The following is a 22,860-nucleotide window of genomic DNA, read 5'->3' as shown; positions in this document are numbered from 1 at the left end:
TTTTGAAGAATATTTATTTAAAGGTTACCTTTTTCCTGGCTTGTTGATCTTTGGAGGAATGGGCTTTTACATGCTTTCTTAGTGAGCTTGGATCAGTATACCGTTTGCTACATCCTGGAATCTGACATGCGTAAGGTTTCTAGATTAGAAAATAGCATGAAAAGAAAAAAATCAGATTGATTCACTTTTGGCTACTTATTCACATTTGCTATCAATGAACATTCCCAGCTGTACTTACAAGGATATGGATCATTCGATCAAGGAGGGATTAGCAAAATCAGAGACAGCGGATTAGTGTGGCTCACTAAAGAGCAGTGACTATCCAAAAAATATTGTTTAGGTTTATAGAAGAAACGAGCTAGAGACAGAAAAAAGCAGAAGAGAAGAAGATTAAGATAGGAATCACCAAAGAGAGATGTCTGTAAAATATTAGAAAAAGCATGTTATGAGAGTACAAAGAGTCCAACATATGTTTCCCTATTAAAATAAAGTGCTTCAGTTTGCCTTGTCTACACACTGGTTAATGGGCCCTGAATTTCAAAGAATGTCCAAAACCTTTCCAACAGTTTAATGTATATAACACACATAATCTTATATTTGGTAATTTCTAATCTATATAGAGAAGGAACACTTGGTTTTTTTTTCAACAATACCTTGATAAATCTTCAATGTACACATTTTTTTGGTTCTGTGAGTGCATCAGAAATGCCCAGTTTGGTAATTATCTAACCCATACCTTGAAAACCTGGGTCCAACCCTGCTTGAGGTTGAGAAGGGATTAAAGAACCCACAACACCCCCCTCTAATGACATTGGTAGAAGATTATGCCACCTGAAGCGGAGAGGAATTAAAGGAACATCACAAGTGGGGCTTGTTTGCTTTGTCTGATGACAAAGTATGTACCAACATACTGTAGACAGTATGTTGGCCTGAATATGCCCGACACATGGGTCCAGTAGTTCGGGTTGAGCTCTTCTGTCTGCTCCCCCCGCCCATGACCTTAGACTGCCGACTTCTAGTTTTATAGGCGTGTCCCTGCCCTGCCCCTTTTGTGACATCATTGGGGCAGGTCAGCAGGTCTATTAATGGAGGGGGGGGCTGGGTGCAGGTGGGTGGGCAGATTCAGATGGAGCTTTTCTCGACCTGCATATCACTACTGGTTATTTAAACTTCTAACAAAACCCATCCCTGCTAATATAATTACACGTCCTCTCCAGTGATATAACACCGAATGGGGGTAGTTCTGGTGTTAGTTTTTGAATCTCTTGAGAAAATAATTCAGAGCTTTCTGGATATTGGGTTTCTGAATAAGATATCCCATACTGATATCATATAAAACTTAGTAAGTAATAGACTGTGCAGATTAAAGTGTTTTTAGATATATCTTAACCTGAAAGAGAGTTATCAGTGATTATGAGGTCACAAGCCAAAGATCTCACTATGACAAGAGAAAGAGATAAAAGCATGTGTTAGTACAATATCCGGATATAATAATAGAGAAATCTGACTTTGTTTTGTGTGTTCAATGGAGAACTTTCTATGTCTGTGCAACATCATAGGAAGATTAGATAACCTCATAAACAACTGGAAAAGGCAAACAGTACATACAAAGAGACCTGATCAAGCCCAAGGAGGAGTAACTGATCCATTACTGTAATTTCTCAAAAAGCTCTAACTGTAATTTATACATAGAATATAAATGCTATTTCATATAAATGAGCCACCATACAAAACCTAAGATCCAGTGCATAGAGAGTTTTTTTTCTCCTCACTCTTCATCCTGTCATATTTAGAACCTGGAGATTGTTTTAAGGCAAGTCATATGAAACAGAAATTGGCATATGCCATTTTGATAATGTTATTTATTAGATTTATTAATTAAGCTTTATTTCAAAGCATATAGACTTCCTTTAACACTATTAAAATCTAATAGTCAGTGCCGGTGCAAGTATGCCCCTGGCACAAATGCTTACATAACAAATTTGCACTGTAAGTGCTATAGCCCTTGCATTTGGGTCATAATTAATGATGGAATTCCTTCACTCTATCTTGTTACCTATTCCTACACACAAAATATGACTAAAATCTGGCTGGGTAGGATAAACAAATTTGTTAGTATCCGTCTACATAGACAACAAGCAGCTGTGTGAGGTTTTCTTAAACAAAACAATTTCATATAATTTCTTACAGTATCCAGGTGTGTCCTTTGATGCTTGGCACGGTCACTTGAGTTACTGAAGGCCTTCTGACAGCCAGGGTGCTGACACAGGTAGGGTTTCTCTCCTGTGTGACTTCGTAAATGAATCTTTAGATTTTCTAGTCTTGAAAATGCTTTCTTACAGCCTTCAAACTGCAGAATTAAAAAGGAAAGCAAAATGGAGAGAGTTGTTTCTTGTTCCAAAACATCTTAAAATTAGACTGAAAGAATATGGGCATATCTTTGATTAGTTAACATTTTACTGCTTACATAGAACTGAATTCCAGTTATTCCAGTTACACTTATACCTGTAAGAAATTTGGCAAATGCACAGAGGTTTCTCAGTCAGATCTTATATTAAAGGAAATAAACTTTAGTAATTTCCAAGATGTTGCAGCAACTCACATTCAGAGCACTATTGCAATCACGTTTTTTATGTTTTAGTCCAATGTGTTCCTCAGCTATTCCCTTGGCATTTAAAATCAACTTCTACCAGTAGTTTCAACTTTGTACACAAATCCTATTAACCAATTCATCTCATACCTGTATTTATATATAATTGTGGATATACATATAATATGGTCATTTAAGTTTCTTTTACTCTTAAACCCTGCTAATTTTCACAAGGGGCCAAAACGTTACATCTTTGGGGGAAAAATATTTTCTGACAACAAACACTGATAGCATCTATGTATGTAGTACAGTAAAACCCTGGTTTTACATTTCCTACAACTTCTACTGTATAGCTAGCTAGTATATGTATTGACCCAGTCAAATTTGGTAAAAACTGATTTTAGTATTAAGTATTTACTACAAAATTTGATATCAGATAAAGAAATTATATCTGATATTTCATGTGTATAATATATGAACAAGGACTTTAACAGCAAGTATTTAATGCTCCTGCACAAGCAATTAAAAAAGTGCACAACAACAATTGTACAGTATATCATTTTGCAATTGTCAAAAGTTCCCAAATTGGGAAGAAAATGGATGCAACTGAATACATCACATACAAATAATTAGAAGAGAGGGTTACTTACCAAATCTCAATTTTTTTTTTTGTTCTGGCTTTTTGGAATAAAAACTCAAAATTTTTTGTGAAAATTGTTTTCAAAATGTATTAAACCCTGATGCTGCAAAAAGACAGAATCTGGAAAGCAGGCATCTCAAACCTGTTGAGGTCATGTATAAGTCAATGGGAGACATTCCTATCCTAATTTAAAGATATTGTGGCCTACACTGGGTTTAACCTGATAATCCAAAAATCAAGCAATTTGGAAAAGTCAGGAAAAAAACGGATTTCACTCGAACTAATCGAGTTTTTTCCCAATCCGATTTATTCAAGTTATTTTAATAAAAAAGAAGTCAAAATTGTGGATGGGAGTTTGGTCGAGTTTTTTTTATTTAAACAATGAGATAAAATTGGATTTTAGAAAATAACCCCCCTGAATGTGCAGCTCTACAATTAATAGCAGTATAATCTTGAGTTAAGGTGGCCATACACGGATGGATCCGCTCGTTTGGCGATGTCGCCAAACGAGCGGATCTCCCTCCGATATGCCCACCTTGAGGTGGGCAATATCGGGCTGATCCGATCGTGGGCCCTAGGGCCCAACGATCGGATCCTAGCGTTCGCCAAACGGGCGGTCGGATCGCGGGACCGCATCAACGAACAGATGCGGCCGCGATCCGACGGGATTTTTAACCCCATCCGATCGAGATCTGGCCGACTTTCGGCCAGATCTCGATCGGGGAAGCCCGTCGGGGGCCCCCATACACGGGCCAATAAGCTGCCGACTTGGTCTGTCGGCAGCTTTTATCGGCCCGTGTATGGCCACCTTTACTCTACAGTGCATTTTTGCCAGAGCAAGGCTAGGGGAAGCACAGTTTACCTTGCAATGCTTGGGTCATAAGATTGATTCAAACCAGGGCACTATCTCCAAGGAGTTTGTTTATTTTTCTGTGTTCAAAATAGACACAGGCAATGTAAGTGGTTCCTGATAAAGCTGATCATAGTTTGTGTGAATAGGGACTGATATGAATGCTATACTGTATAATCTGCGAGGAAGGAGCCAATGTAAATGATGCATGTAAAGCCATGTGAAATATGTTGGCTCTATAGAAAAACTAATAATCACAAAGCCTACTAAGGGCACCATCAAGATAGCATTTCTCCTGTCCCAACCCCATTATACTTCAAGCGCTACAACACACCATATTTCTTAAACCCCATTATGTTATACTCTATGTTTATGCTGCATAAAAATAATATATATCTTTAGTATGAAAATGCACAAATAATAGAAAACAAGTTAAATATTATGTATAATATAAATACATTGTAATGTTGTGCCTGCTTGTATATTGTTTGTATTTACATGATACTTTCATTTTTGTAAAAAATTAGGTAGTTGCACATATTTTTGCAAACATTTTCTTGTAATTTTCTATTCTTGTTTCAGTTTTTCTCTGGTCAGTTCTAATGTTTTTCTTAATATTCTCTCTTTGATATAAGATTGAGTCCTGTTTTCTACTGCTGGTTTCCCTATTCCCTTATTTTCGCTTGTGCGTTCCTTACCCCTCCTGCTTTTTAATACTGCTTACTTATTCTGTCAGACACTGTTATGTTCAGTCTGTTAGCTTTCTATTTTGCTTTCTTATTGCTCTTTCTATTAAGAGTTTCCACTGTGTCATGTCTTTGCTTTTTCCTATACTAGTCATGTCTTATTGATGCTTTTCTATTCTGCTCTTCGGTTTTTTTTGCATTTGCCCATTTACCTTTTGCTTCTTTAGCCAGGGACAACTAACCTAAGCATGAGCATGTCTGAGGCGAATGTTTAGCTATTTTTTTGTATCCATGTGGTTAGGGAAGCATGTTCTGTCTTATGATTATGATAGAGTATCAGTATTAGATTTTGTTCAGATAGGAATTGTGTACATAAATTAAGTTGAATTATGGGAATATCCACAAGCAAACTAGAATGCAGGACAAGAGCTTTTTCAGTTTGCTTTAGAATTTAGATAAGAAAACTTTCTGGTATATAACCTGTAGACTTTGTCTTTTATATGGTTTTGGGATTATTATCATCATTTAAATCATAATTTATATAAGTAGCACCAACAAGTTTTACAGTGCTCTTTAGTGATACAGTAACAAACAAGATTTTACTCTATGGGTAAATACGTTTTTGGCTAGAGAAAGACCATAGAATATCATAAAATTCCCTATTCTGGAGCTGTAGTCATACGGTATTTAGTTTACTGCCTCTTATTAAAACATAAGTTTAAGTGAAGGCATTTTACGAATTCTGTAATTAAAGGCGAAGTGGCCGCCACTAGAGGGCGAAGTGGCCACCACTAGAGAAAATTCTCCAGAGATACCACCGGCAGGGACAAGACGCTAATTCACTAACAGGTGTAGAGGACAATTTTCTACTGAAAGAGAGCATCGATAATGAAGTTCTGCACCCTTTCACCAGGCAAATTTTCTCTCAGGTGAATGATCGTTACTCCACAAATTCACTAAATTGCAAATTTTCAGCATAAAGGATATGATGTCAATGACATAAGATTGAGGAGGATGTAGCTTCATCTTATCAGTTCGCCAGGTATAACTCTGGTGAACACAATATTGTCACACACAGAAAGAGTCACAGCAGTGTACCAGGACACAAACTGCTCTATGTGTGCCAGCAATGATATCATTCAAAGAATTTACAACAGAACACTATGGGGGTTGTTTATCAAAGTCTGAATTTATCTCGATATTTTCTGCTACAAACTCTGTTCAAATCCACTCGGTTTTTTGCGCTTATTTATTATTACATTTTCCTGAAAATTTGCTTTGCGAGAAAAAAGATCAAATTTTCCCTATTTTTACGAATTTTTCATCCGTTTTTTTTGATTTTTCACCCAAAACTTCTCCCATTGACTTATATGCAACAGGCCTGAGATGCCGGGTTTTCTGATTCAGACTTTTTCATCCTCTGTGTTTAATAAATTCTGTAAAATTCGTGATTTTATAAAAGTCAGATTTTATCCAAAAAAAAACAACACCATTTTTTTGGATTTTTACATTCAGAGTTTAGTTAATAAGCCCCCTAGTATCTGCTGCAATTTATCCTCACTGTATGGAAATGCACTGTGTAGCCCAGTTGCATTGCCCCTTATTTATGTACTTATAGCCATCTCACATCTGCCTATAATATTGTGCAACTCCTCTAAAAATGATCTTCCAATACAGTATACAATAACAGTATGTTACTCTGCATGTCCCTTTAATGTACCTTTAAATCTGTGTATATATGTGTTTGCAACAGGACATGTGTAACTACAGCAACACAATGCACTGAAAGCAGGCTACAGGATTGTAGTTGATAATTTATGTATCTAACATTTGCCAGTTTGTGAAGCAATACATGAAGTCTGTTACACTTTTACTCTCCAAGTAAAAAAAAATGTTTTCTCAAACCTACATTTGATTCTAAATGTATTTCACATCCCAGCCAGTGAACGGCACACAATCAGTGAGAGGTTAAACATTAACCAAGACAACGTTGCTATGGAAAACACAATAACAGAATTCTGTGGCAAGCATCTTCAGGGGAAATATTAAAGTTTAATGGATTAAGAAAAGCAAGCTTTCCCGAGCTGACATAAAAAAAAAATCAAAAAAGTGAGGTTTCTCTTTATTGGCACCTGCAATTAAAGCTATTAACTCACTCATACAGTATATGTGATTTCCTGGCTTGCTTTATTTCCTGGTATTTATTTTATAGTAATGAGGCAATGAAGGTGCTGCCTGTTTTGCAAACATTCTTTCTTGTGGCTTAGCTTTAAAGTTAATGTGATTTTCTAAACTGCATACATATGTATCCTGTATACTATGCTCCATCTCTATATACATATTATCAGTAGGGTATAAGCTCATTTTAACAGCACATATTTCAGTAACAGGAAATAGTTGCTAATCATTCTAAAAAAATAAAGAAAGATTTTGCCAGATAATTTGAAGAAGAAGCCTAAATCAGCAAACAATGCAAAACAGGATTCATCCACATCAGAAATGATGCCATCTGAAAATTACATGTAATCCTTGTGGGACGTTAACTAGACTCCTAGTAATGTTAAACTTGTATGCATGTTGGTTCTGAAGCATCTTACAACTTATAGGTATGGGATCTGTTATCCAGAAACCCATTATCCCGAAAGCTTTATATTACGAAAAGACCATCTCCCCTAGAATACATTTTATCCAAGTAATCCAGTTTTTTAAAAAAAAATTATTTCCTTTTTCTTTGTAATAATAAAACAGTAGCTTGATCCAAACTAAGATATAATTAATCCTTATTGGAAGCAAAACCAGTCTATTGGGTTTATGTGATGTTTACATGATTTTCTAGTAGGCATAAGGTATGAAGATCCAAATTATGGAAAGATCAGTTATGCGGAAAACCCCAAATCCCAAGCATTCTAGATAACAGGTCACATACCTGTAGTCTACTTTGTAATTTTATTTTTGGGTATGGCCATTTTATAGATAAAAACTGATACCATATTAACTGAAGTTCTTAACAACTTTATGTAGATCTTTAAGGAATAGAAAATGTCACTACACACAACTCGTAGGGGAAGATTTATTAAGGTTCAAGTTGTGTTTTCCACAAAAAATTTTAGTTTTTGAGTTTATTTTTGGGTCAAAAATCTATTTTTCAGGTTAAAAAATACTTGAATTTTTTTTTAAAAATAAAATCTTTCGAGATGTATTATACCCTAACCCTGGAAATATCTCGAATCCGAAAATACACCATCTAAAACCTGTCAAGGCCATATAGGAGTCTATGGCAGAGGTCCCTTGAACCTTTTGAAGATGTTAATAGCCTTCACGATTTTTTTTGGTGGGTTTTGCTTGAAAACTCTATCAATTTGAGCAATTAGAGTTTCTTTTCACTGAATTTGAGTTTTTGTACATTTTTTTCTTAAATAATATACCATTGGAGTTGTGAGTACATTTGAGTTGATTTGAGCTTTGAAAATGTGACCTTTGATAATTAACCTCTTAAATACATTATAGTCATTAGGAAAGTTACATAATGTAGTTAAGAACTTGTTGGAGCAGACACCATACATTAAACAGTGTGGCATGGCTGCATCCGGCTCTGTTACCTGCTCTTTCAGGTTAAAACAAAACTACACCTCAATATAGTTCTTAAACACAATTTTTCTGTGCTTCGGTTAGTCTGCCCTAAAAAAACACCTAGCATACCTCAGATACGATTTTAGAAGTCATTGATACAAACATGTCTACCCAGAAATCCATTCATATATCAGGTGTGTTGCAATAAAATGACCCTCAAAGAAGTCAGAGAGGGAAGAACACAAGTCATTCTTATTATTTTCCTAATTCTACTATATACTCAAAATGAAAAGAAATTAAATAAGTCACCATAACAGCATATAAATGGGCCAATTTTAGGAGCTGGATGTCAAAGAAAGACTTCCATGTACAAATATAATGAGTAAATACATCAAAATGTGGAAGAATGCAGTAAATAATCACACCGGAACATTGTGTATTTAGCAGGGTGTATTTTGCCCAAATGGTCTTAACGCGCAGGCAGTTAACATTTGTGTGTCTTCTGTTGTCTCTGTACACAGAGGCAGATTTTTTCTTACCACCCAAATATACGTTGTAGTGTATCATTCTTTTGGCACTCATCTGAAGTCAACTCAATGAAAACAGTATTTTTTTATTTATTCCATTGCACACATGCATACATTTTATTTAATTTTTCTTCTTGGCTTATTTTTAAGTGAGAATTTTACTGCTGTTGTTAGCTGAGAATTGTAACTTGCAGCCTTTTATATCAAACAGCAGGATAATAACCTTTGCAATGAAATATATTAAGATTGGTTAGCGAGCCATGGCTTGTTTTCCCATAAATTGATCAAAACTTAAAAACATACACTTTCACTTAAGCTTTCATTCAGCTGGTTATCAAATCCATGTGGTAATACTGAGAATGTACATTACACATACACTGGGTTTGTTTTAACAGGGTTTGGCAAAAGTAACATGCTTGGAAAGCATTGTTTTGATAAATTTCTCTCTTTTTCAAAGAACCGCAGAGTTTTATAACCCTTGTTTTATAAGCAGTATCATATATGGGTTAGAAATTTAATAAAGGAATTCAATTTGTTGTTTGTAGGTCGGTAATTGGTTTAATATCACATAAGAAAATACTAGAACAAAAAAGAGGATAAGTTAATAAAAGTTCAAATGATGCTGGCTCTTTTATAAAGCAAATAAAACCCTTCGAAACAGGATTAATGTCATATAAGAAATATCTAAAATAAGACAAGAGGAAAGTTAATAAAAAGTTCAAACAATGTTGGCCAAGTGAGTAAATCATATCAGCATGGCTACAAAACACATTTACCTGTAAAAATTTTGAGGAGAAGGAAACACGGAATGAGTTAAAATAATGACATTTCATTTACTGTATGTTTAAATTTTAAACCTATGATATGCATTATAATCAGGATCAGGTGTTTGTACAAAATGTACTTTGTGGTGACTCAATCCACCCATCCACTTCTTTTTTAATTTATAGTTATTTGTACAGAAAAGATGGATGGTTAAGTGACTGGGTGGTTAAGGGACTGCTAAGATATTTCAGTTCCCCTGCAAATTTTTAAAATTAATAATGCCTTTAGCTGTTTCTCTGGTCATTGCATCCACAACAGACTTATTTTCCTCCTTGTGCTTTATTTTCACAAAGTAATGTGGACCTTTTTTGGAATTTCGAGTCTAGTCTAACCCAAAATGACATGAATGAACTGCCTCAGGGAATTGGACATAAATGTATCATATAGTTCTCTGTGGGGTAGGCGCTTAATCTCTTACCTATAAAAATAGCTGCCTAAAAATTCTCATTGACACTTTATATATATAAAGGGGAATACCTATGCTAGACATTAGAGCAGCCATCCCCAACCAGTGGCTCATGAGCAACATGTTGCTCACCAACCCCTTGGATGTTGCTCTCAGTGGCCTCAAAGCAGGTGCTTACATTTGTATTCCTGGCTTGGAGGCAAGTTTTGGTTGCATAAAAACTAGCTGTACTGCCAATTCGTGCCTCTCAATGGCTGCCAGTCGACCTAGGGGCTTCCAAATAGCCAATCACAGCTTTTTTTTGCACCCCCAGGGACTTTTTAATGCTTGTGTTGCTTCCCAACTATTTTTACATTTGAATGTTGCTTACAGTTAAAAAAAGGTTGGGGACCCCTTGCATTAAATATTATGTGAAGTGCTAAAGATGCTGAAATTAAGATAATGAAGGGTGTGGCAGTGCTTTGTAATCCAGGAAGCAATTAGGGCAATTTTAGAAAATACAAATATAACTTGTTAATCAATCCAATTTAATGCCTTGTACTGACACCTTTATTGCACTATTCATATATAAACTAAAGACTAAATACTGCTAAAAACAAAAATGTACATGGAGCTAAAGTTCCATTTACCCTAGCTCAACTCAGGAACCTTGACAAGGCACAGTGAACTCGTGGGGGCAGATGTATCAAGGGTCGAATATCGAGGGTTAATTAACCCTCGATATTCGACTGCCGAATTAAAATCCTTCGACTTTGCATATCGAAGTCGAAGTTTTTCGTGCAATTCGTTCGTTCGAACGATCAAAGGAATAATCGTTCGATCGAACGATTAAATCCTTCGATCGAAGGATTATCCTTCGATCATAAAATTGTTAGCAAACCTATGGGGACCTTCCCTTCTTAGGCTAACATTGGCCTCGGTAGGTTTTAGGTGGCGATCTAGGAGGTCGAAGAAATTTTTAAAGAGACAGTACTTCGATTATCGAATGGTCGAATATTCGAACTATTTTTAGTTTGAATCGTTCGATTCGAAGTCGAAGGTCGTAGTCGAAGTAGCCAATTCGATGGTCGAAGTAGCCAAAAAAAACATTTCGAAATTCGAACTATTTTTCCTCTATTCCTGCACTCGAACTTAGTGAATGGGCCCCTAGGTGTTAAGATATAACTTTTATGGCATGATATCCTCTTGTAAACAAGAGGGTGCTCAGTATATTCTTTCAGCAGGCTGAGTGTTTTTTTTCCATTGCAGCAATACAATATAAATATCCTTTTGAATATTTTGTAGCATAATTTTTTTTGAAAACTATCAGTTTTAAACTCACTGTGTAATATATTTCAATTTAGCACTGTCTTTTTGTGCGCTTTTGAATAAATGGTGGTCATGGTAAAATATGTCTACTAAACAGGAATGGAGGGAATCAGCAACAATCCAGTGGCAAGTATACTTTGTTCCAGTCCTGAGCTGGTTATGTACTGTCCATGTGACCTACTAAGATGGATTTCTAGGATATTGGCTGCCTCCATTAAAATAGGCTAGATGAGGAGTGAGGTTCTGGCACCAGCAGACCTGCTCTGCATCTGTCTGGAAAGGTCCCCTTTTCCTTCATAAAAACTATATTGAATGCAAAATAAATAAAGAAAATGTTGGATAAATCAGAGAGCCACAGCAGAACATTAGCATCCAGTCAGTAGGAGTCCATACAAGAAAAATGTGCAAAAAATGTTCCCTTTTCAACAAATAATCCATATGCAAATTGGCTGAAAAGTTCAATCTGCACTTTCAAGCACAGTAATTGTTTTCTATTCTTTCCTTCTAAGCAGTCTCTGCTTTTTTCAATTAGATTCTGTTTATTTTATTTTTTTGAAGTGTCTGAAGAAAGGATTAGCTCACAATTGTACCAAGAAATAAAATATATTTGGAATGGAATTTGCAATTAAGTATCTATTTTTACTTGCCAATTCTGCCGAGAACTGAAAAGATAGAAAATGCTATTTAAATGTATTAATTAGATTTCTTTTAAAGACTTTGGAATCTTCAGACTGTAATATTGTTCACTGCAGAGTTTGCCAGAATTTGCTTCCCTGGGTAATATAACTCATTGTCATGTTGATAAACTGTGATCTCATAAGGTCCTGGAACTACTGAAGCTTTCTAGCAAGAAGGCAGGCAAGCTGTTTCCTAGCTGTAACTCTAGCTCCTCCAACAAATTTCAGCATCTGCCAATCCTGTCACTTTTTACTTTTCTTTGCATTATAGTTTTCTCCTAATATGATTTAAAGAGCACCTTGAAATGCAGAAAAGTCTACTGATTATATATTCACATTTGGACGGTCAATTATTCTTGTTATTTAAAAAAAATAATCAGTAAGAGGTTATAACGCTTACATTATGCTCCAAATTCATATTTCTCCTTTAATTTGGTCAAAGACAAATATCAATGTTCCCAATTATCAAATTTTTTCTTTTTTTATGGGAAGAGTTTTAAACATGCCATTTGCTGTTTTCCAGCAGAAACTAATGTGTTTCACCCTTCTAAAATAATGATTTTGACAAACATAGAATACTGTATTAAAATTATGACTTTAAAGAGAACACTCATACTTTGCTGCTGCAAATGGAACACAAAGTCTGTGGCCAATACAGAAAACGTATGGAAATTCTGTCATTTTACCTCTGACACATCATCTTAGTCCAGGCATGTCCAAAGTCAGGCCACGGTGCCAATTGCGGCCCGTTTTAAAATTTATACCGGTCCTCAGCCTCCATCATGAAATGAATAATAATGTGGCCTGCCAGCATAGTGCAACCAGGATTCGTGTAGCTATAGCAGTAATATTCGGGCACATTAGTGAAATGATCTGCCACTTGGTCTATACTGCTGCCTGTGTGTTGAAGGTGTTAGCAATAGACACGTACTGGCAAGGAGAGACAAGCCACTTTCGCATACTTCATACTTCTAAAGAGGTATGCAAGAGCGTTGCGTCACCATGTGCCAGTATGTGTCTATTGCGAACACCTTCAGCACACAGGCAGCAGTATAGACCAAGTGGCAGATCATTTCACTAATGTGCCCAAATATTACTGCTACGGGTACGCAATTCCTTTTTTAAATGATGTTAATGGTTCAAAGAATGTCTGGCTGAATGGTCGGCCCCCACACATTTTCACCTCACCAAATCTGGCCCTTGTTGCAAAACGTTCGGACACCCGTCTTAGTCCTTCCCAGCATTGTATTTCTAATGTACTTAGTAGCTACAGTGTGCTGGACATAATGTGATAGACTGCAGCTGCCACATGCTCTTAAATAGAGTCAGAAGAGGTTGGGATCAGACTGTTTGGATTTTTTAAAAGTGAATAATACAAAGAGAAATAATAAATGATCATCGGTATGAAAACACTGTACCAGCTGCAGAACCAGCAATCCAACACTCTGTTGTGCAAGTATAAAAGTTGTAATAGACTACAGTATACATTCATGGAATAATTATCCATCCATCCATATAATTACAGGCATACAGGTTTTAAGGAATTTTGCCCTGTGCTTTTTCTAGTACCCCAGCACATGGGACTAAAAAAATTCAAATCATCCTTTATTGGCGACCCAGAAGAATCACCTGAAACCACTAGAACTAGCTCTAAACATGCAATGCTTGCTGTACTAGCTCTTTCAGATGCTTGTTAATGTAAATGTAGCAATGATCATCATTTCAAAGTACTATAAATGGAATAATGATGAGTTTCTATTCTGCACTGTTGACCAATAACACAGCAGGGGCTTCAGACTGTAAGTGCTTATGCACTGCCTTGTGACCCAATATTTCATTCATAACAAGGTGAAAATAGCTGTCATTAAATTTAATTTACTATAGTTTTAGTAATACTTCTTTATCATCATCATAATTATTTATTTATATAGCACCAACAAATTATGCAGTGCTTTACATTAGTTTTGCAAAGAACAGGGAATTTACAAAAATATAACAAGCAAGGGTTTACAGAGTATGATAGGATTAAAGGGCCCTCATTGCAAGAGCTTTTAAAAGAAAGCATTAAACAGGAATTTGCCCCAAATTTCAGTATAATTGACCACTAGTGATGGGCGAAAGTTCTGCGTTTTGCTGCCGGTGAATAAATATGCAACGGTTTTGTCGCCAATGTCAAAATTCACGTTCTGCAAATTTGCCCATCACTATTGACCACCAAAGTTGAGTGTACTCTTTCATAATAGGCATTATTTTACAGCTTACCTACTGAATCTGCCCACTTAATGCTCACTGTCTAAATTCTACTATTTATCTTGCGATTTCTCAAAGTAAGGGACATCCCAGCAAGGTCAAGTTACTCAGCTGACACTTCTAACATACATCTTTTAAAACAGCAAAGTTTAAATTAATACAATACAATACATTGTCTGTTTCAGTGTGCTTAAAAAAACACCAAAACAATCATGGGGATATATAGTAAGTCCCCATCTTCCTTCTTTGCCCCAGTACCTCTCCAGTAGGCTTTGGCCATACGCTACATTTTTTTCAAAGTACAGATGAAGCCACTTGGATTTGTGAGTTAAATGCACCATGACTCGATATTAATTGAAGAAACTGTGTTATTATTATTATTATTATTATTATTATTATTATTATTAACATGTATTTATATAGCGCCAACATATTGTGTAGCACTGTGTTATCTAAAGTCATCTTAACTCATTTAATGCATTTAACCTTTTCATTAGCATACCAAAGCCCAATTGTTCACAATGGTGAATGCTTTAATTAGATGGGATGCTGTGACGCAATTTTCTGTGTTAAATGGGATAAGGGGTTATCTGGGTTTAGTTATTCTGTGTCAAACACATAAACCAAAGTGGCTTCATCTGTAGTATGCATACACACAATTGAACACCCATGCCTTGCCCCTTCCTAATCTGAGTTGACTAATGGTCTCTTATCTCACTTGTGAAACTTTGACTTTCTGTTAATATTTCCAAATCATATTCATGCCCATTGCCATCATTAATTCTACAGAATGCAGTGAAGCTATCACTGGAAAGGAATACTGTTGCAACATATTTTATTTCTATTCAGCCAAGATTGTGTTATGAGCATTTTCCTCTTGAGAAATTCCGTTGTTTGCAAATCCCACCAAAGCCACGTCCACTTAAATACAGCCTCTTGATGCTTTTGTAAGCCTTGAGAAAATGATGGCAATCTTCCACCTTTCCTGAATAAGATAATTGGAAAGCGAGAGAATATTCGGTGGGTTTAGCACAATGAATGTTTGGCAGAACCAACCTATTGTACTCCGGTTGCTATCAAAGTTGCAATGTTTTTTTCCCTTTCCTTAGGATCATTAAACTTGTCAAAACTAATTTGTCTCCACAACTGCTGATCCTCATTGATTCTGACAGCAGCACAAGTATCAAACTAAACAAGGGCCCTGTCTAACATGTAAGAAAGTGAATGATCACAGCCTACTGTGTGTTATAACCGTAGAAAGCACGCTGACCTTAACAAAGGTGGGGGATTTCCCAGTTTAACAAATTACCACAAGTACAGCACTTTACTAAAGGAAATGAGAACAAAAAAAAACACATTTACATATTTACGCTTAAGATTCTGAATACAAATCCTAGCACTAAGACATTAATGTTTATTAAAATTTGTGTGTATATATATATATATATATATATATATATATATATATATATATATATATATATATACACACATACAAAAAACTGTTCCTTTCCCCTCACACACTGTTTGTCCTTGAGAAAGGTTACTGTGTGGAACCGAAACGTTGGTTTAATAAACCATCATCTTTATTCATCAGATAACCTTTTTCCTCCTTTTTTGTGCAAATCCTGTGAGTGCCAGTACTTGAGACTCTATATTTACAAAATTTACTTGAGCACCCAGGTCTCTTTATTTACATTCGAGGTGTGCAGCTTGTACTTATGGTGTTTATGTATATATATATATATATATATATATATATATATATATATATATATATATATATATATATATATATATATATATATATATATATATATATATATATATATATATATATATAAATAATTGCCACATTGCTAGTATAGGATGTCAGTCTGTCTTCTCTACTGAGACTGAAAGGGACCAATGGGGGAAGCCTAAAGTCAATTGTCTACCTATTAGTATGGCACAAGGACCTCAAAATGGTTGGGGGCTTACTGTAAAATAGGCACAGTTGGATACATGCATTTAAATATAACCGAATATAGCTGGCCAAATTTAGAGGGATTGTCTCTTTTTTAAAAATCATAAACCTTGGAAGGTAGGTAGTAAGAGTAATACTTTGGGTAAATGCATATTTGTTTCCTTAAATGTTAGCTAACATCTGGCCAATAGCAGCAATGATCCACAACTTCAAACTTGTTACTGGGGGCCACCATCCTGGAAAGTGTCGGCGACACTGACATGCTCAGTGGACTGAGAAGCTAAACTTAGGGGTGATCTTAAACTATCAAGCAGAAAATGAGGTTGGCTTGTCATATAAGCTGATGCTACAAGGCTGATTATTAAATGATGATGCTAATTGCACTGGTTTCGGTGCTGCCATGTAGTAATTATATATATTAAATAAAAGGCTGTGGTTGCCTTGGGCTGGTACAGAAGCCCAAAACATAATGTACGACATTTCTAGCCTACTTCTTTAGTTAATCTTTAGTTCTCCTTTAAGATAAAGGGGTGAAGTTGAAGAACACTGAAACAACCTATAGAAGGATTGTTCAAGGTCCTGCACTAAATGTTGGCTAAAAGAGCATCAATAATAGGATGAGGGTGGAAAAACCACACATTGCAAATTCAAAACTAAACTTGGCTGCAACAGTAGTGGAAGAAACCTATGGCTAGGATAGTGGGTATATCAAGAATATTCCTCCTGCAGCCCTCCAACTATAAACTACAAATTCTAGAGTGTCTGCAGTTAAAAAAAAGTCAGGGAAACCTGAATATAATTTATAGAGTGGCTTATTGGACATCCCCAGTGTACAGTTAAACGAGGTGGCAGCAGCAGTTGTAAAATGTAATTTTCTTCTATACAGTGCACCCCTTACTGCTAAGAGACAGAACAAACAACATGTTCACAAAAATGGTCAACCAACTAGGGCAAAAAGTGAGAACTACACAGCTAACAAACTTTTACATTAGATCAAATTGATGTTTCCAATATCAATTTCTCAAAAATTTCAAAACTCATTTATTCTTCGGGCACACAACAAAAAGGGACCAATTTATGATTGCTTGAGTCAATGCAATTACTACGGAAACCCCGCATGAATTAAGAAACTCACGTAATATTTCAGGGAGAAAAAAACGTACTCAGTTGATGAGCCTGTCAAGCCTTTTCCCTAAGGTTTAACTGGGGTTGCAGTGCACAGAATTACTTTGTGTGGTATAAACATTTTGCAGTGGGACAAAGTTAGGTCTCTGGCTTTAAAAAATGTGTCTCACATACTTCCAACAATCGGACCTTGAGCTTGAAAAGCTGATTTCAGAAAAGTAATTTTCATACAAAAAAAACTTTGCATGCAATACATTTTTACTAATCCAAATATATATGGGTAGTATTTGTAAATTTCCATTAATATTTTGTTATGCAGGAAAAAAAAATTAAAATAGGCCATCTCTGAAAAGAGGAACTTGAGATGATTATTACAAAAGCTTCACATATAACATAATAAGAAAATTATACAGCTAGCAATGTGCTTGAGTTTGCCTAAATGAAAACTAAAGTTTAACAAAGATTTAGACTAGTAAAGATACACCATGCTGCTTGTGTAGCTATTGAAAAAAGACTACATGGCACAGGTTAAATAGTGGATAACAGATAACACCATTATGTTGTACAGAGCTTATCTGCTGTGTAACCTGGGCCTTTTCTCCTTTAAATGGCTGCCCCCATTGCTACACAGCAGCTTATTTATATAAACAATAGTAGTATTTTTGAAGCAAACGCAACAGTTTTACCAGTACTGGGCAAAACTGCGTTCTATTTTTATTACTTTAAAACACTTTCATTTTTTGATGTACTCCAATTATGGCAATTCAAGTAGGGAAACTTACTAGACCTCTGTATCATTGCAGAACTGCTCAGCCGTCAACAATGCTACACAACTGCACAGCTCTTACAAAACAGATCCGGTTCAAAGGATCTTATTGTTTCCATTTTACCATGATTAGTGCACATACTGTGCTGAGCATAAAGTTTGCCACTGCATCTTTAATGCTATTAGGTACTTGTGTCTAAAGGCACTCCTTGCATTACTGTAAAGTTGTGCTCATTGCTACGGTTTCCATCCCACCTCTTTATTCTACACAGTGTGCCTGTTCATAAAGGTGAACCCTAAAGCTACCCCCACATTTGAAGGTGGAAGTCATTTCCAGGTTTTCACAGTGGCATGTGTCAATAGATGCAGCATACCGGCACCTTAAGAATTGGACCCAGATGTCATTTTTATGGTAAGACCTGGAAAATGACATTTGAAAGCTAAGTATTTTCAGAACAATTGCGTCCAATTTGTTCTAAAGCACATGTGTAACCCTGTATTTTAACACATCGGTCGCAATTGCATCAGACGCGATTTGCAATTACACTGGAATTGTGGGAAGAAACACTGTACAAAACACTCATGTATATAGAGAAAAAAAGCATAAAAACAAAGCAATTCTACAACACAGAAGTATCTAAGTCACACACTTCTGTCTATAGAATTGAATGTGGAAAAAAACAGACAAAGCCTACACCGTGTATATGGGAGCAACGCACATTTTTTCCATTACAAGTTCAGCTACTTTGTAGATTGGGCTGATATATCAACTTTATGAGGTTTCTGAAACATTTTGAAGCTTAAGAGGTCATGTGATGTGTTTAAAGGTTGTTTATGGTGATTGAGGTTTCCTAAACAGTGTCTTGGCATCAACAATAGAACATACATACAAAATACTAAAGAAGCGTATGGTATTTTCCATGTTATACAAAGAACAGTGTTTCTCTTTAACATATTTTCCTTATGAAGAACAGTTCCAACATTAGATTGAATGTATCGATGATGTTTTATAAAGAAACATATTTAGAAGACAATTGCTTGGACTCCAATCAGCAACCTCAAGTTAAAACTCTTCTTACTGCCTAGATTTACTGTTCTATAGATAGTGTAGGAGATACTGGAATTCTATAACCCAAGTTTATGTTGCATGAATATACATTTTACACATTTTAAAAGTTTTAGAACCTAAGAGTAAGCCATATAACTAGTGTCATTGGCAGTTTTCTTCTAACTGGAATCCTCTTTGCTTACTAAAAGATGACAGTCAACTTTCTTGACTGCATCTTTTGAACTACTGATGAGAACTGAGAACTAGTTAATCTTTTAGGAATTTTACAAACTGCACTAAACAAAAGATGCTGGATTAATAGTAGCTCCATATTGCTGTACAGAAATAAGTCAATTAAATTTCATATCACTAAGTGGGTTATTTATCAAAGTCTGAATTTATCTCAATATTTTCTGCTACAAACTCCGATCAAATCCACTGAGGTTTTTTATGCTTATTTATTATTACATTTTTCCGAAAATTAGCTTTGCGGGAAAAAATCTGATCTTCAGGATTTTTTCATCCGATTTTCGCGAATTTCAAGATTTTTTTCAGAATTTTCACCCGAATACTCCAAAAACTTTGGGGTATTGCACAACACCCATCGCATATCAAAAAATTATTGGGACTTCTCCCATTGACTTATATGCGACCTCGACAGGTCTGAGATACTGGATTTTTAGATTCAGAAGTTTCCATCCTCAGGATTTAATAAATTCGGAAAAATTCATGATTTTTTTAAAAGTCTGATTTTATTTAAAAAAAAAATCAGAGTTTGCCTTTGCAGAGTTTAGTAAATGACCCCCTATATGTTAAATGGCTGCCCACACTTTTCTTTAATTCTATCATAAAAAGAAAACAAAATGATTACATTTTATCCTGCTGGCTATGATGATTTAATAAAAACAGTTTGGAGACTTGTATTCAGGTATAGGCACATCTCTATTTAACTAGATACTGGCTCAGGTCCTAGGTCTTCTGTCTGTCTCATCCGTCCACATGGATTTAGCTGTATGTGCCTGCCAGCTGGGGGGCTTTTTGTGTGTGTTTTCTATAGACACCTGAGAGCTGCTTCTGAAAACGACTGCCCTAGGCACAGATCCTTATATATAGGTATGTATATATATATATATATATATATATATATATATATATATATATATATATATATATATATATATATATATATATACACACACACACACATATATATATATATATATATATATACACACACATACATATATATACTGCATATTAAAGGGGATGTAAAGGCAAAAAAATAATTAAATTAAAAAATTTGTACCGTTTTTATAAGAAACCTGACTATATGCAGTGGAGTTCACCCTTCATTTTACTTGCTCAGACAGCTGCAGTTAGAAAACTTCAGATGGTCCCTAACTGCTGTGCAGGGTAATGATAATACTTTTAAACAACAGGGGGCGCCCCCCCCACCTTACTTCCCAGAATTCGAGCAGCTTTATTTGTTTCCCTGTAAAAACTATGTAGATTTGTATCCACAGACCCAGTGCAGTCTGCATATTCTGATTAGTAATCAGTTTTGCTGTATCAGGTTCTATAGCAGATATTATTTGACATGTGCTGTTTTGATAATTTATGACGACCCCTAAGCTTAAATTACCAACCAGGGCCGGATCGCCTCATTTGCCACCCCTAGGCCACCTGGGTCCTAGCGCTCGCACACCCGTGCATGTGCCAGTAAGGTCAGGTCCTAGTCCTAGTGCCTAGTGCGAACACTATCACATCCTTCCCCAGCGAGTGCACGGGTGCACGAGCGCCAGTGGCTCCCAATGCTACTGTATATGCTGCTAGGCCCAGGTCTTTGTGGCCTTGTCACAAATCCGGGCCTGCTCCCAACTGAAGCCCAGATCACACTGAGCATGTGCATAGTCTTGGTATTGCAAAGATGTTTAACAAAGTTACAAGATGACAGCCCCCTGCACCAACTTTAAAAGCATAAATCATTTGTTTAATTAGGTTTCTGGTGCAGTAAGTTCATGTTTATATTTAGTATACAAAATACAGCATTTATAACATTATTATAATTTAGACTTTAGTTGCCCTTTAAATACCGACCTGGGTATGGCATCAGTTATTCAGAAACCCATTATCAAGAAAGCTCCAAAATGTAGCATTATTTCCCAGAGAGTCCTATTTAAATAAGCAATTTTAAATTACATACAGATTTGCTTTTTTCTCTGTAATTATTAGACTTTGTAACTAAGCTACCACAAATCTATATTTATAGACTATCCTGCTTTTTTAATATTTAAATATTTTTACAAGCTTTATAATATGCACTCCAAAAAACACCCTAGTTTCAAAAACGCTTAGGTCCCAATAATTTTATATATGACTGCATACTCATACAATGTTATACCTCCCAACATTTGAAAATCGGAAAGAGGGACAAATAGTTCTGGCGAGCGTAGTGCGGATAATTTTGACCACGCCCATTTTGTTGCCACACCCCCCCTAATAACTATGTTGGGAAGCTATGAAATGTAATTTCTGGGGGTTTTAGGATCATGTTTTATGTGTTATTACAGTTTTGCTAATAAAGGTAAAATTAAAGCTGAGTCTCAGTTCTCCCAAGAGACTTGCTTATCTGAAATAGTTACAATTGTATCTTTGCTTATTGTAAATAGTTACAAATGTATCTAAGTGCAGGTGCTGTATATTCTGGGATCTCTGCCAAAAAGTCTCCTATTTAATAAAGTTTTAGAAATTTTGTATCTTTTTCTGGCATCATTGCAGGAGATCGAAACTCTGGACCTTTCAGTTGAAAACAGGGACTGCGGGCTGATCTGTCGAAATCAAGACTGTTCCATGAAACATGAAAAATGGGCGGCATGCAACGTCATATACAAGTCAGGTGCTCAGTAGTATTTTGTGAACATTCTGAGCCACCCATGGCTGCTGGCCTGCTGTATAGCCGTTACGCAACTAAAGGTGCTTTAAAGAGCTGCAACCATCAACAATTTCCAAGGGCCAATTTATGCTGCAGTTTGCTCAGATCTACATTAAGGAAGCTCTTAACCGTAACAGGCTGCAGCCAGTTCCTTTTCGACTTCACAGAGATACAGAATATGTTTATACTTATAAATAAGTGTTAATAATATTTGAAATGTGTTCAAGAGAATTACTGCTTTTTTTTTTTGTACATAATAGTAGGAGATGTCCTATTTCTTGCCTTGCCTTGTACATAATAAACACAGATTACACCATTAGTGTTTTGTGAGATTGCTATGACATATATACAGATGACATCTTATGGATGCTTAAAGATTAAAACAAATAGCCTGTTTGCTACTAAAAACTGCATTTAAATCAGTTAATCTCATTTTATTATTCCCAAAATACCTGCTACAGGGTTTAATTAAAACATTATTGAATCATCTTAACCTCGAAGGGACAACTTAAAGGGGATCTCCAAACAAACATAAGTTACGTTTTTTTGAAACGTAAACATAATTTCAAGCAACTTTGCAATATACATCAATTAAAAAATATGCAGACTTTTCATGGTTTGGAACAGATCCCTAAGCCTAGCCCCCTGCTCTCCTGCTGAGCTGTCTGACTACTTTGCTGCGCTGGCTGACTAC

General features: G+C 35.8%; 1 protein-coding gene across 1 annotated transcript in view; it reads right to left on the bottom strand.

Annotated features, from left to right (window-relative positions):
• Positions 1-22,860, bottom strand: part of glis3.L (GLIS family zinc finger 3 L homeolog) — a 216,129-nt gene that overhangs the window by 77,406 nt on the left and 115,863 nt on the right. Inside the window, exons 5-6 of the mRNA XM_018258381.2 lie at positions 2,189-2,350; positions 29-139 (exon numbers count right to left, since the gene is read on the bottom strand). Coding sequence (XP_018113870.1) covers positions 29-139; positions 2,189-2,350 — 273 coding nt within the window. The remainder of the gene's footprint in view (positions 1-28; positions 140-2,188; positions 2,351-22,860) is intronic.

The sequence above is a fragment of the Xenopus laevis genome, chromosome 1L (assembly GCF_017654675.1).
Source record: "Xenopus laevis strain J_2021 chromosome 1L, Xenopus_laevis_v10.1, whole genome shotgun sequence".
Classification (NCBI taxonomy): Eukaryota; Metazoa; Chordata; class Amphibia; order Anura; family Pipidae; genus Xenopus; species Xenopus laevis.
The sequence above is the reverse complement of the archived record's forward strand: the minus strand, read 5'-3'. Positions and strand labels throughout refer to the sequence as shown.